Source organism: Electrona antarctica (assembly GCF_951216825.1).
Source record: "Electrona antarctica genome assembly, chromosome: 2".
NCBI lineage: Eukaryota > Metazoa > Chordata > Actinopteri > Myctophiformes > Myctophidae > Electrona > Electrona antarctica.
This window is the reverse complement of record NC_136807.1, coordinates 36559706-36573852: the sequence shown is the minus strand read 5'-3', so window position 1 is coordinate 36573852 and position 14147 is coordinate 36559706. Positions and strand designations below refer to the sequence as shown.

The following is a 14147-nucleotide window of genomic DNA, read 5'->3' as shown; positions in this document are numbered from 1 at the left end:
TTGTTTGGTTTCTTCCAATTCTTTAATATCACAAAATAGTCATAACCAAATTGCACACAGCGACAAATTATTTTAAAATTAAGATGAATGCAATTTGCAAACACTTCCCCAAAACATCCAACAAAAATGAATATTTCTGGCCAATAAGAGACAATACAAGGCATAAAATAACCTTAAAATCTTAAAATATGGGACTAGGATTAAAAATATCTCAAATTCAAGCCTTTTACTGTGTGCATGTGTTTAGTTTAACAATAAGGGGTTGGACAACTCAAAATGGACAGTTAAGTGGTTATAAAAGGTTAAAGTATTAATCATTGTAATTTCTTCCAAGTGTCCAAGACAAAAACTCCAACGCCTGCTCAAACATTGATGGTCAACTAAATGTGAAATGTATTAGTCGTGACTCATTATCAATGGTGCAACAAGTGGAGAAAAATAAATAATCATTTTGGTACCTTTTCTGGTGAATAATAGTTAAACACACTTGTAAGATTTGCCAATTGGAATTGAAGGCCTAAGATCTAGATGTAGCTAAACTCAAATACCGTGTCCCAAGAACAGGCAATACCAGTAAACATCCAATACATTCAAACTGCATGGTGCAGATGTACAGTTTACAATTAGGACAGGCTTGAGTCAATGTAGAAATTCAATTCACAAAAAAAATAAAATAAAAAAATACCCATTTGAAAGTTATGCATGACAAATAAAGTGGCCATTTTCTAAACATTGTAGCAAATTCTGCATGAGTGAAATGGAATTCCAATAAACACCCATCTTCTTATTTGTTAGAAGACCTAACGAACAAATCAAATTTAATGAAGTCTAGCATCAAGTTTACATTGGAATGACGTGCAGAAGTTAATAGTTTGAATCACACAGATGCTTGAATGATAAGAAAATAAAAGATCTTCATTGACAACCTCTCTAGCTTTTCATGGTTTTGATGTAACCAAACAGCCCTGTCAGCCAGCACAAATGCTGCATTCTGACAAATACCGTAATAAAAAAAGTCTTGAGTTCTGATATGTCTATTCTTAAAGAAAGCTACACTCGTCTTACTTTTGTAAAGTTTTCCAAAAAAGATTTCAGCATTTCATGTGCTAAGTTTAAAGGAAAATGTAGAGGGGGAAATCAGGGTAAATAAAACCAATTGTAAACCAATGATAGTTCCAGGGGTACACCCGGTACAGCCACCACTGAGAAGAATCCGACAAGTTTCTCTGTAGCAGAGGGTCTTTTCCGTTTCGCAAGCCAACAACATAGGTGATATGAGAGGCGTTGTGTAGTCTGTACCATAGTGACTGCAAAGTATGAGGTCCTTTGCTGTAGTATAGCCTTTACTGAAAACCCCCTTTACTGCACAAACAAAAGGCCTAATATAACAATAAGCTTTTTTGTTATAAATCAAATTTAAACCTAGTTAAACCTAGATTAAAAGAAAGTTAACAAAAATAGTACCAAGAACCTTGCTAATCTAGAACCATTGAGAAAAGGAGGTAGTTCATATTTGCCATGCATTTTATTCAGATAATTAAAATTAGGTTACTGGTTCCAAAATGTATTCAAATTGTTAAAACGTATTTACTGGTAGAAACACATTCACAAACACATTCACATCCATGCAGTCTAATTTGGGGATAAGATGCTTCATGTTATTGGTCAAACCAAATAATTTGTACGAAAATACCCTGTTGGTATTGCATGGTTCAGAATTCAGCAGTTCAGGTTATAACAAGGTTCTACTTACTGTACTACATAAAACGCTGGTATCCCAAAAGGCATTGTGACTGACTGTCTTCTATTGCACATGCCCTACCTCCCATGGTAGCATAGTGATCATAGCTGGTAAAGAGGACAGAAACAGGGACTGGGAGGAGGGAGCGAGAGAGCTAAAGGTAGAAGCCGAGGGAGGAGAAAGCGAGGCAAACAGTAGGAAATAATTGGTGCGCACTGCACATGTGTGTAAGGAGAGCTGTAGTGTGCAACACACATTACAAAAAGCAGCAAACTGAAAATGACACAAGACTGATTAATACTTAGTCATATATGACCGTGTCGTCCACCTAAAATAGCCTGTCTACAAGCACACAAATGTGTCACATTGTGAACTTGTACATCTGCCATTTTTGGTGCGCGACATGGTTGTACGACTGAGCATAAAATAGGAAATAGTCTCAGCTTCTGGCTGCAAGTGCTTGGCCAAACAACTGTGGAAATCCACATCTTCCTACCTTTGGGGCTTGGTTACAAAAAGTCTTCAGTGACAAGCCAACATGTGACAACACAAAAGATAGCTGCAAAATATCACTGGCAGTTAAGTGCATCTGCAAAAAATATACAGGCATCAGCGATCGATTGTAAAGGGAGTTTTAGGGATATGATAGGAAAGTCTTTCATTTTCACCTCCAGATAGAGGGGGAAATCTTTTTATCAATGTCTGAGAATTCCCTGCAAAATATTTCAGAGACCTCCAGCATGGGGTCCAATCCTTCCCTCTTCTGGTGCGTAGTATACCAAAATCCTCACACTCTTTTCATATTCTCACATCATGTAGCTACAAAAGCCTGTGAAATGAATGAGAGCCGGGAAAATTGCTCATGGGTTTCCAACATGTGCATGCTCCAGTGGAATCATGGTTTACATGGATCAAACTGTACAGGATTATTCCTCCCGTCATCTTGTCCTCCAGCTGATGACCTCCAAACAGGAATGATGAGGAAACGACTTTGCAACATGGTTGCCTATATGTATATATATACTGTATAAAAAAAACTGTGGGAAAAGTCTCCCCTGTTGATGCTGTGTCCAAAGGTTCAGATTCCAAAAAGCCAAATTCAAGGCTGTAAACCCAACAAACAAACCTCAGAAGCTGGTGGGATCCAGGAACACGCTTACCAAGCAACAAATCTGCTTATTGCTTGAAACAGCCAGGTTACGCTCCATTTCCAAGCATATTCTGAGTTTCCCCCCACCCTCATGAGAGTCCTGTGCAGAGAGGCTTATGGTCAAACAAAAACCAAGCGTTTAGGTAAAATCTGGAATCTCAATTAACTGATCCAGGTACAAGTGAGTAATCTGGACAGAGTGTAAGTAGGTCAATATTCAGCTGAAAATCTGAAATGTGGGGAGGTGTGCGCCATTTAAGCCTTATTACATGTAGCAAGGGGGGTGTTACAGAGCCACTGGATGTGCTTAAATCTCATGGACTGGTCACTTCAATCTCTCCTCGTTAATGACTGGAAATACTAACAAATGACGAGTTTTGCTAATTGCAGTTTCAGGCTCAAGAATGAGAGGTCATGAAAAGGGATCATAGAATGATGGAAACCGTGGTTAAGTAGGATATTGGGCAACATTTTGAAAACAATGGGCCAGGACCAAAACTAGGTTGCAGTTTTTGTTTGGCTCTCCACGCGACAAAATTAGAACATTTTGATATTCCGTCTAGGTCCCAGGAGCAGCCTGACTTCCCTAAAGATATCCGTGGTTGGAAAAAAAACGAGCCCTTAAAGAATGGGAGGTGTTCAGTGGTGTTGAAGCTCTTATCTGAGTAGTTGAAGTTGTCGTAGCAGTTGTAAAAATAAATTGAGGCAACATCCAAAAGGTTATAGCTTGACATCTGTGAAATCCTTTCCGAAATGTGACTCCCAGAACTTCACTCAGTCCTGGGCTGAAAGATGTACCCTTGATGCAGGGAGATGACTTTAACAAATTGCTAAGTACAGTGACCATAGATTGTAGTAGTAATAATGGTGGTGGTCGGGGTAGGGCTATAGCATGAGGTTGTTGAAATCCTTGGACAGGCTTTGTAAATAGGCATCATGAATGGCACTGAGGAAAGCTGGGTCATTCTACAAGGAAACAGAAAAAAATAAATGAAAAACTTATAAATTATCCAAATTGTAAATGCGATTTCAGTTCATGGGCATGCCTACATGCAAATTCTCAGATTTATCATCCGTAAAACGCATAACGCAAGCCATTCCAACAGCCAGTTCTCCAATAGGGTACAAACGAAACCCAATGGCCTTTACAGATTTTTCTACCCACTGAAGCACCAATATTAATGTTATGTATTATCCCATTCTGGATGGGAACCCCTTTTGGCTTTTTAACTAAGCATTATGTTATACTATAGCTATTGAAAAATAGCAGATCTACAAGCTCATAGCATGCCACCGAGTGGCGTGCTACGAGCTTGTAGGTCTGCTATTTTTGAAAAATGCGGCACAAATCTTTGAATATATATTCTTTCAGCGCGAACGTTCTTTTTATTTTGACGTCAGGCCTAAATGGGTTATATTTATAATGTACCTTGATAAGGTGTATCAGTGTGTCCTGAAGCTGTGTCTTTGTAGAGAGGGCCTGGTGAGGTTCGTTGCCAGTTGCAGAAGAGGGGTCAGATGTCAGAGCAGGATGGACCACTGACGACGTTGTTGTCGTCGCCGTTAATGCTGCCGATGTGGTTGCCATGCGCGGCAGTTCCCCCTTAGGCTTGCTAATGGAATGCTGAAAGGCGCTGGGGGAGAGGAGCACTGAAATCTGAGCTGTAAGGGCTGTAAGGCCTGTGCCATGCATATGGACACCCTGAGGGAGAGAAGGAGAGAGGAAAAAGTGAGAGGATGGGGTTAGGGAGGGGGGGGAACAAGGGGGAGAAAAAGGAGATGGACAATGGGGAAGAGAAAGATGCAAAGAGAAACAATGAGTGAAAGAATCAAACAAGGAGATAGGAAGAGAGAAAAATAGAGCAAAAGAAAGGCTTGATAAAAGATAAAGGGTGAAAGAGAGGGAAAGAGCAAGAAAACAAAAAAAACACAGAAATGGGATAGATATACGGTAATATAATAGCACATAGCACCTATGTAAGTTCCCCAATTCGTATACAGTATTAGACCATTTCACATTATGAATGCATGTATAAAAGACAAAGGGACATTTAAGCACAAAACAAAGCAGCAGTTAAAAACCATCCCACTTACTTTGATCAGGTTTGGGACCTGAGAGAACAGATCAACATCCTTCCCATGCTGGTGAAGGGGCTTCCCCACAGGCCCCACCAGCTCCTGGAAGCTCTGCGGTGGGACCAATGTGCTAGGCAGGAAGTTGGGGGCAAGGGTGGGCTTATGGAGGTCAGAATTCACGGAAGGTTTGAGCGTATTGAGGATCTCCTGGCCCATGTAGGCTGCAGAGTTCGATTGCGGTGCCACGACAGGACCGGGTGGGGCAGCTCGTGGCTCCGCCCCAGCTGGAGCCACCAGGAGCGGCGAACACCGATGCTGGGGCTCTGTAGCGGGGCCGACTGCCTGGAAAATGGGGCTGGGGTGGAGGGCGTAGGTAGCCGGGGCAGGGAGCAAGCTGGGGGCTAGATGGCGCTGGCCAACCCCAGGGTCTGGTGCCGTCAGATGGTGTGGGAGGTGAGGATCGAGGACAGGCGGTGGGGGGTATGGCTGGCTCTGGAGGTAGGCAGTGGGGCCGGAGTTGCACGGTTCATTGGGGACAGTGGTGGCGTTCTGGATGGGCATAGCAGGCAGAGAGGGATCTTTGTGAAGAGAGGAGCCAAAGAGCTCTTCAACTGTGATCTGCTTTGCAACTGTATGAGAGCTCTAGATAGAAAGAAAGAGAAGGAAACTGTTACACAAGCACCACAATGGATAGAGCTCTTAAATCTGTCCAGCGAGGGAGTCAAATCTGAGAAAGAGAGATCATATTAACGCTTTTAAAGCATTTTAAAACTATGTTGTTGTTGTGATGCAAAATGGCCCTGGCTGCATCCTTGAGGAACACTGCAAATATTCCATCGTGATCGTTTTTTCTTGTCTTTCATAATGACCAGATAAGATGGAGTGTTTTTTAAAACTGGTGACAGTTGACAGGCCCTGGGAAGTGATTTAAACCGGCTGCATTAACTAGTGGCTGATCTGGGTTGACGTTGGACAGGGCATGCTGTGCGTGTAGACCTTTTCAGGTTGTGGTATGCTGTGCGCATGCTCCGTCGCTTCGACGGCTGGTTTCAAGGTCGGCGCTGCAGTAACGGACACCTCTGTTTCACCTGTCTGAGTCTGAAAGAAAGACGGATAATATGATTGATGATGATATGAACACCTATAACTAAAATGTGCAATCTACAGTACAAGCATTACAGTCCCTTAATATACTTATTATGGCTATTTTTGTGTGATGAAAATGCAATAGTCAGAAATTACATCTGGGTGCTTAAACCTATACATACAGAATTGGAATAATGTGGGATTAAGTAACATACTAATCTCAGATGTGTGGGAGACCCTCAAGTTGTATGTTCCTCTCTTTCAGTCAGTGAAAAGAGTAGCCTACAATCTACCCCAAAGCCTCTTTATAAACCATCTCATGTTGGCAGAGTTTAGTTTTTTGGCTTGCTTGCTTTCATTGTTGTGTAGAAGACAGGTTTTTGCCGGCGGGCACCATCATCAACAGATAAACGTTTCTCTTGTTGAACTGGTTTGTATCCTCCTTACCCTTTGGTATTCATCCTTGGCTTTGCTGAGAAGCTCCAGAATATCGATAGAGCGTGGTGGTTCTGCCATGCCATTGGTCCTCATTGGTCCCACCATCTCTGGTGGTGATACCCTTTGTGCATGGTCTGCTTCCTGTTTCACAATCCTGGGTTGGAGACAAAAAGGCAGTAGGTTTAACCCATTTAGATCTGAGAAAACATTCTACAAATGCCTTCTAAATCGTGACAGTTTTCTGAAAAACCCATGTTTCTATGTCAGTGGTTCTCAAACATTTTCATGTCAAGGACCCCCAAAATATATGCATTTGGCCGCCGACCCCCATCTGGTTCGACTCCCGATCCCGATGGCCGTTACTGCATGTCACCCCCCCCCCCCCCATCTCTCTCCCCATTTCCTGTCAGCCTACTGTCTGTCCCTCCATAAAAAATATAAAATAAAGGCGAAAGCCACAAAAAAAAACACACCAAAAGGGGTTCCCGCCCAAAATGGGTTAAGCTAGACATCAATAAGTTCACACAACTAATTAATCTATTACTCTTTCGTACAACAGTGTTGCTAGCCGAAAATACCTGCTCTACAAGCTCACAACATTCTACGATGCAACGCATTGTGAGCTTCTAGATAGGCTACTTTTGGCAAGCCACACGCATCACACAACCAATTATAAATCAAGCTTAAAGGAGAATTCCAGTATAGTGCTTTTCTTAACCTGTTGAAGGTGAAAAATTACATAACTCCATCGAGAAGGTCTTACGCTAAATCGCTTATTTTGATCGTTTTTTCTTGTCTTTCATAATGACCAGATAAGATGGAGTGTTTTTTACAAATGGGCTCCCAGAAAAAGGTGACCTAGCAGCTAGCTCTGAGCATCTGAGGGGAAAGTGTGTTCTGGGTGGATTTTCTTTTGAGTTGTAGTCTCTCAAGCCAGACTGGCAAAAATGAGCCTCCTCTCTGCTTCCGTTTAAATCTTTGAAGTCACGTAAATTTGTCCTAATCAAAATGATCGATGCCTCTATATCTTGCTGCTCATCAGAAATGGAAATTAAGATATTTTAAAATTATATGAACGAAAATGACGAACGGATGACAGCTTCCTTTCTCTGCTTTCCGAGGGTGTGGAATAGTTGTCTGGATACGCAAGACTACTTTAATCTTTTTCAAATAGAAACACAAAGCGTGATCATGGACACGGTAAAGGCATCGCACACTCACATACAGCAAGTACACTATAACATGAAATAAAATGTTGTCAGAAAACACATACAACTTACTTAACCATGAGCTGAGCAATGCGTTGGCAGTCCCTCTTGTCATAGAACCAGATACTATAGATACCCACTGTAAGAACAAAAAGACATAAATCATGTTATTTGTGGGTCACACAATTTTAATTGGACCTTTCGTTAATGATTTTCAATTTTTTATTCAGTAATAAATTAATATAAATGCAATTATAAAACATATCCCTTAGAAAAATGAAAGCACAAAGGGCAAAAGGGCCTTTCTGTGTGGAGTTTGCATGTTCTTCCCATGTCCCCTAGGGTAAAAAAACAAAACATGCAGTAATCCTGGTCTCTAAACTACCTCCCCCTGGTCAGCCGGGGCGCCTGATGGAGGGGAAAGGAGCTGGTCGGAATAACGTGTTCCTTCCACGCACTACGTCCAGCCGAGGAAACTCTCCCATCAGGTGAAAAGAAGCAGCTTGGACTCCTCATGCATAGAAGGAAGCATGAGGTCAGTCCGCTGCCCCCCCAGGTTGGCAGAGGTGTAGCGCCCAGGATTACATTAGATAATTGACACTGGGTGAAAAAAATGGGTTACAAAATTGTGGGATAAAAAATAAAAAGAAAGGAAAAATTTAAGCACAGTAGCACACCATTCCCGCTGAAGCCGGTTAATTTGACATACTCGTGTAGGGATGGGACGATAATAGTTGTTTATCGTGATACAAAAAACACAATAATGGTATCGAGGAGATTAAATAAAATGTATAATGAAATTATATTATTTGTATGATGGACAATCGTCCATCATACAAAGTTGTTTCACTACAGCTGCAGTGAATCAAATAATGACAAGGCTTCTATCTAGTGCATAATAATTACTTAATATCTATAAAACATTTCCACGCGGAATTAAGCACAAACAATATATTACATAACCTTTCCTAATGCACTGCAATTAACTACTATAAAAAGCATAGTACCTCTCCAATTCTCAACATTACCAGTTTACATTACATTGTGATGGGAGATTATACAACACGGACTCCCATGTTTTCAAGGTCCCTTGATGCTGATGTAGCCTAGCACCAAGTGTTTAGCTCTCAGTATGTGCCATGGGGAATGCTGTGTGTATGGGGGTGTAAACAGGTGGGTATGTACTGTGCACACAACATGCACATGTATCATCCAATAGATATCCACAAAACATTTTCCATCACTGAATGCCACACTATCTACTCTTGGTGATGGACTTGTGAGCAGGAGAAGAATAAGAAGTGGGGGGGAAAAACCTGCCATGCCTTCCTTCACTTAAGATTTAAAACAAGACATGCAGTGTTTCGCTCTTGTGAGACAGCTTTGGTGCATCAAAGGCAGGCCATCTGTAATACAGTATACACTGACACAGAGACAAACGCTAACTACAGCATACCATTTTAATTAATTTTGTGAAACTACCTTGGTATCTTCAGCGCCACAATTTCAATTATGTTGAAATATTCTTATACTCAGGGTTCAGTTCACCTTTCAACAGTCTAAAGAGAAATAATTATCTTCTTTAATCTGTTATCACACGTCTGATTTCAGTAAATAAAGACAAAGCAACTGTATCATTAAGAAAGAAAACAGTAATACTATGTAGACATACAGAGTAGATGTTTTGTCCATATATCCTATATCTCCCAGCTGTAGCTTCTAGATTGAAGTTTGCAGCCTAAAGGCAACAATCCCCCCTGCCTCTTTTTCTAAACTCGTAAGCAGAACGAGGAGTCAACAGGGGGTTATAGAACTCACAAACCTCCCTCTCAGAGGACCAGACTGGAGAAGCACATTTAGACCAGACGCTAAACAACAACTGAAGGGAGAGCAACGGCACACTAAAGCAGTTACTGCAGACATGGACAGTGAACAAGAGATTGTATCTGCATGGATTAAAAGCGTGGGGAATGGAATGATGAAAGCAGGCGGACTGCGATAAGCTACCTATTGCCGTCAAGACGTACCTCCACCTAAGTAATCGACTGCGTTTAGATTTACAACACCCAGAAGAATTCAAATGACAATGGCTTTAAGATCTTTTCCCACTATTTTTCCTTCGGAGTATGATTTGGAGTCCTTTCCTTTGGAATATTTTTCTCTAACTTGCATGTTAGTCTTTAGCATTCGCACAGTAACAAACCAAGTCCAGGTTTGACCTGGACTAATGGGGAATTACTTTGTACCTAGCATACCAGCCTGGCTGACGGGCAAGGCAAGTCAGAAGGGAGACCAATCTACTTTAACACTGTCTATGCCAATGCTATTTTTCCTTGTCAGTAAGCAAATGGGAAAACAGCCAAATTCTTTATTTGTTGCACTTATGAAACTTGTGTTTAAACTCCTAGTAGATCATCTTGGTGGCAGTGCTGTTAATTACTTCCTAAAGATCTAAGTAAAGTTAAATGAATGACAAAACTGTGCTATTGTGTGCATTGACCCTAAAAGGCATAGAACTTTGAGGAGAAGACAAAATAAGAAAGTCTGGAAAGACCACCCCAGACATTGGATTACAATTTGTAATCCAAGCTGTTCTTCTCCAGCATGATACCCTTAAGTCCTAATGCAGTCATACACGAACATGAAGCTGAAACCTTTATGTAGTCTGTGGTAAATGCAAGCCATGGGTGGAAAAGATCCCTTGGAGGAGGCCATCTTACCAAATATGATGACCCGGCGACCCCAACGAGATCTCCGGCAAAAGGGCAAGGAAGTGTTTCAGAAAACCCTGGGCAGGTGTCTGTACAGCGCTTTCAGAGGTACTGTGGTTGTGTGGTGTGAGGTAGTGTGTGCATGTTGTTAGCGAACTTCAGAATTCCCTAAGGGCATTCAGATCAGAATTCCCTAAAGGCATGCCTAAAGTGTATGCTATCTTAAAAAGAGACTGTTTGCATATTGGAAAAAGTCAACGGAAATATACCGTAAAAATAGTAGAGAATACATCATCGTACGATGCCAAATACCTGACCCACAGTCCACACACAAACAGCAAAAATTCTATAAACCTATGATATACTGAATAAAACATATGTCATCAATGCAGAATGTGACAAAGTGTCTGGGAAATAACTGGTGGTGTGTGATGAAATACTAGTCAAGACCTTTTGAAGCATAACACACAGTCAAATAAAATAAAACATCCAAATGGTACACACAGCAAAATCCTTAGTGTTCATTTAAATCTGAAGAGTGTACATAGAAACAAAATGGACCGTAAGGGGCCAATTTGGTTCCATTTGTACTCTTCAGAATGGGCTCTAAGCACACAGGATAACTCTTCCCATTTCCGAGCTCCTTCCTTCACAGGTGTTACCGATTATACTAATTAAGGCTCTGTTCCATTTAGTGTGCAGTGGTTCTAAAACTTTTTAATTTCAAGACCCCCACAACCCTGAGAGTGTACAAGAGGATTTTTATGTGAATGGTTTTGTTGGATAGTATAATAAGACAGTTACTTTATTATCAAAACTTTATCGTTAACAAGGATCTGGACTCCATCGCACTTTGCTTTGAACTTCACAAAAAGGTATTCTAAAGGCCTATTCATAGTCTGGATTTCCGGTGGTGAGCTGACCACCGGAGCTGAAATAACGTTGAGCGGTGGTGAGTAAAAACAGAGAGAAGGGCTGGGGCGGTGGTTTGCTCTTCACCGTGGCTTGTGACGTCATGTTGTAGTTCGGTGGTCACCTAACCACCGAAAATCCAGACTATGTATGAGCCTTAACTCACATGTATTGCACACAATACACTGTAAAGTCCTCAATGTTATTAAGTACCGTAGGTGTGTGACATGTGACATAAACACACACCAACGATTTACCACAAAAAGGTGGTCAACTAATAAAATGTATTAAATATTGCTGTCATCTTTCCATTTAAATAATGTCCTACATTTTCAACAATAGCTAAAAGAGTAGATCGACAAGCTCACAACCGTTATCACTTGACTTTTTTTCACCACATTGTCATGTGGTTTCGTATAAAATAGGGCTTAAGTGGTTGAATTGCGTTTGAACTAGGAAAGAAAAATAGATTGATTCATGGTCACTTGTGAATAATAAACCACACCAGCACTAAATGCACACACAAGTTATCAGCCAACCAGTTGCGTGCAAAGTAAAGTTAAAAAAAGACTGTTCCTGCTTACAGTTGGCGTTTCTGTAGAGCAGGAAGGGGTCTTGGAGCTGGAACTCCAGGTCTTTGTTGATCGGCTCCACCAGGTTCTCTGCACTTAGCCGATTCATGATGGTGAAGCCATGGCGAGGGGAGGCCGACCTGCAAGTTACAGGATAACGTACCGTATAAGTATTACTTCATATAGAACACTGCAACTGCACCCCACATTGACTTATTTGATTTTTCAAATCACTAAAGCATTTTAATTAGTTTGATAACAGGCAGTTTGAATGGTTTTGCTTTTCATTAAAGGTTTCATTAAACAAAAGTCCAAGGTACTCTGGTAATGGTGTGAGCAGAATAAGATAACATTGTACTTTATTCATCTGTGCATCATTTACACAACAATACAAAGATAAAATCCCATTAAACCACAATTGTATGTTTGCCTATGCCCGTGTCCCTGTGACCACATTTAATATAGACTAATAAGGCTAAATGTAACCAACTAGGTTTTTAGCTCCTTTCGGAACCCTACGTTAAAGTTTCTGACATTTTGTTGACTTTATGTAGGGTTCCTTCTCACCGGATTCAAGCGACATGGGATGCCATCTGATTTCCCCTGACTTAGCCCTGTGCTGCGGTGTGGGTGTCACGCTGACATATTCAAAAAGAAGCATATGAACGCTATAGGAGACAACGAACCTTCTGACCCCCCCCGCGAACGGCTCAGAAGCCGTTAAGTATTTTTAATGTTTGTACGACCGTTTTGGCAGCTCTGAAATTCTCTCTTGTTGACATCCCATTGTACCGCCTCCAGCCTCTCGGTTGGCTAGCTGCGCCTCCCTACGCGCCTCGTAGGCGCAGCTAGCCTACAGCTAGCCTACCTCTAGCCAACCGAGATGTCAACAAGGAGGGACCGAAGAGAGAATTTCAGAGCTGCCAAACGGTCGTACAAACATTAAAAATACTTAACGGCTTCTGAGCCGTTCGCGGGGGGGGGTCAGAGGGTTCGTTGTCTCCTATAGCGTTCATATGCTTCGTTTGGAATATGTCAGCGTGACACCCACACCGCAGCACAGGGCTAAGTCAGGGAAAGTCAGATTGCGTCCCATGTCGCTTGAATCCGGTGAGACCGGACCCTACGTCGTAGGGGTCCAAAGGAGCTCAACCCGGGGGGTCCGGAGACGGGCTACTAGGTTTTATGGAATAGCTAACAGATTAACCAACATAGCATATTTGTTTACATGGATTGCGGCCTACAACACGTGTGCGTACGTCAAACGACACCGTCAGAACGATGTAAACAAACAAAGTATGCGTTCCCATGGTTCTAGTCTCATTATATCCTCTTCGCGACGTCAATAGGATTGTATTTACCTGGTATAAACAAATAATGTGCCCTCGATCTCCGTCTTCTCCTGAAATGACAACAATTGAATTGATCAGACAAGATTGACAACAGCAGGATAGTTTCAAAGTGCTGAAAATGGAAGCGACTGTCAGTCGGCGGTAGCTTGTTACGTAGCATTTAAACACGAGAAACACTGGGATCAAACTTTGGTGTCACTGGGGTCAATGGTTTGCCATAATCCGTTTTAACGCCATAGTTAACTCTCACTGACTGCTGAGATATTAATAGCAGTGCCTGCCGTGTCTGTATTGTTGTTGGGGAGAAGGCTAGCATTAGCATGCTAACGTTCGCCAACGTTGTTTACGTTGAAGAAACCGAAGGTTAAGAGGTTATATTTTTTGCCAACTTACCCATTCATTTGTTTTAGAGTTGAAGTTATACAGCGCTACCTGACCAGTAACGTCGAGGAGTTTGTTTATATACGGATCTTGTCTCTGTAGAGCTGCTAAGCTCATTTGATGTCCTGCTTTGGCGGTCTCCATCTTGAATGTGATGATTGTTGCTCCCGCACGGAACTGTTTCTGCGGACTCTTGTTTTCCTCTCTCGTCCTCAGAAAGCACGACTACTGGGAAAGGTTCCCATCTGATTTATGCACTGATGGGAGAAGTACTCACGTCACATGTTTTACTTAAAACCCTGTAAGACCCGGATACATTTCTACTTGCAAAAAATAGATTTCAACCTTACTACTACTTTGTACTACTAGGACTTATGTTAAAAAAATATGTTAAAAATAAATAAAAAAAAGTGTAATGAAAATGTTATGCACATTTATAATAATTATTAAAATAATAAATTAATAATTTACATTCGGTGGATATATTTCACAATAATATATGATACATGTTCTAGACATT

At 41.4% G+C, this 14147-nt stretch overlaps 1 protein-coding gene across 1 annotated transcript; it reads right to left on the bottom strand.

The window, feature by feature from the left end:
* Window positions 1-13862, bottom strand: dcp1a (decapping mRNA 1A). The gene is made up of 9 exons (XM_079492323.1): window positions 13640-13862; window positions 13256-13296; window positions 11907-12034; window positions 7772-7838; window positions 6501-6645; window positions 5964-6065; window positions 4986-5609; window positions 4321-4593; window positions 1-3857 (listed from the first exon to the last, which is right to left on the bottom strand). Exons 1-9 carry the CDS (start codon window positions 13769-13771, stop codon window positions 3777-3779), a joined length of 1593 nt encoding a protein of 530 aa, XP_079348449.1. The 5' UTR covers window positions 13772-13862; the 3' UTR covers window positions 1-3776.
* Window positions 13863-14147: the final 285 nt, after the last annotated feature.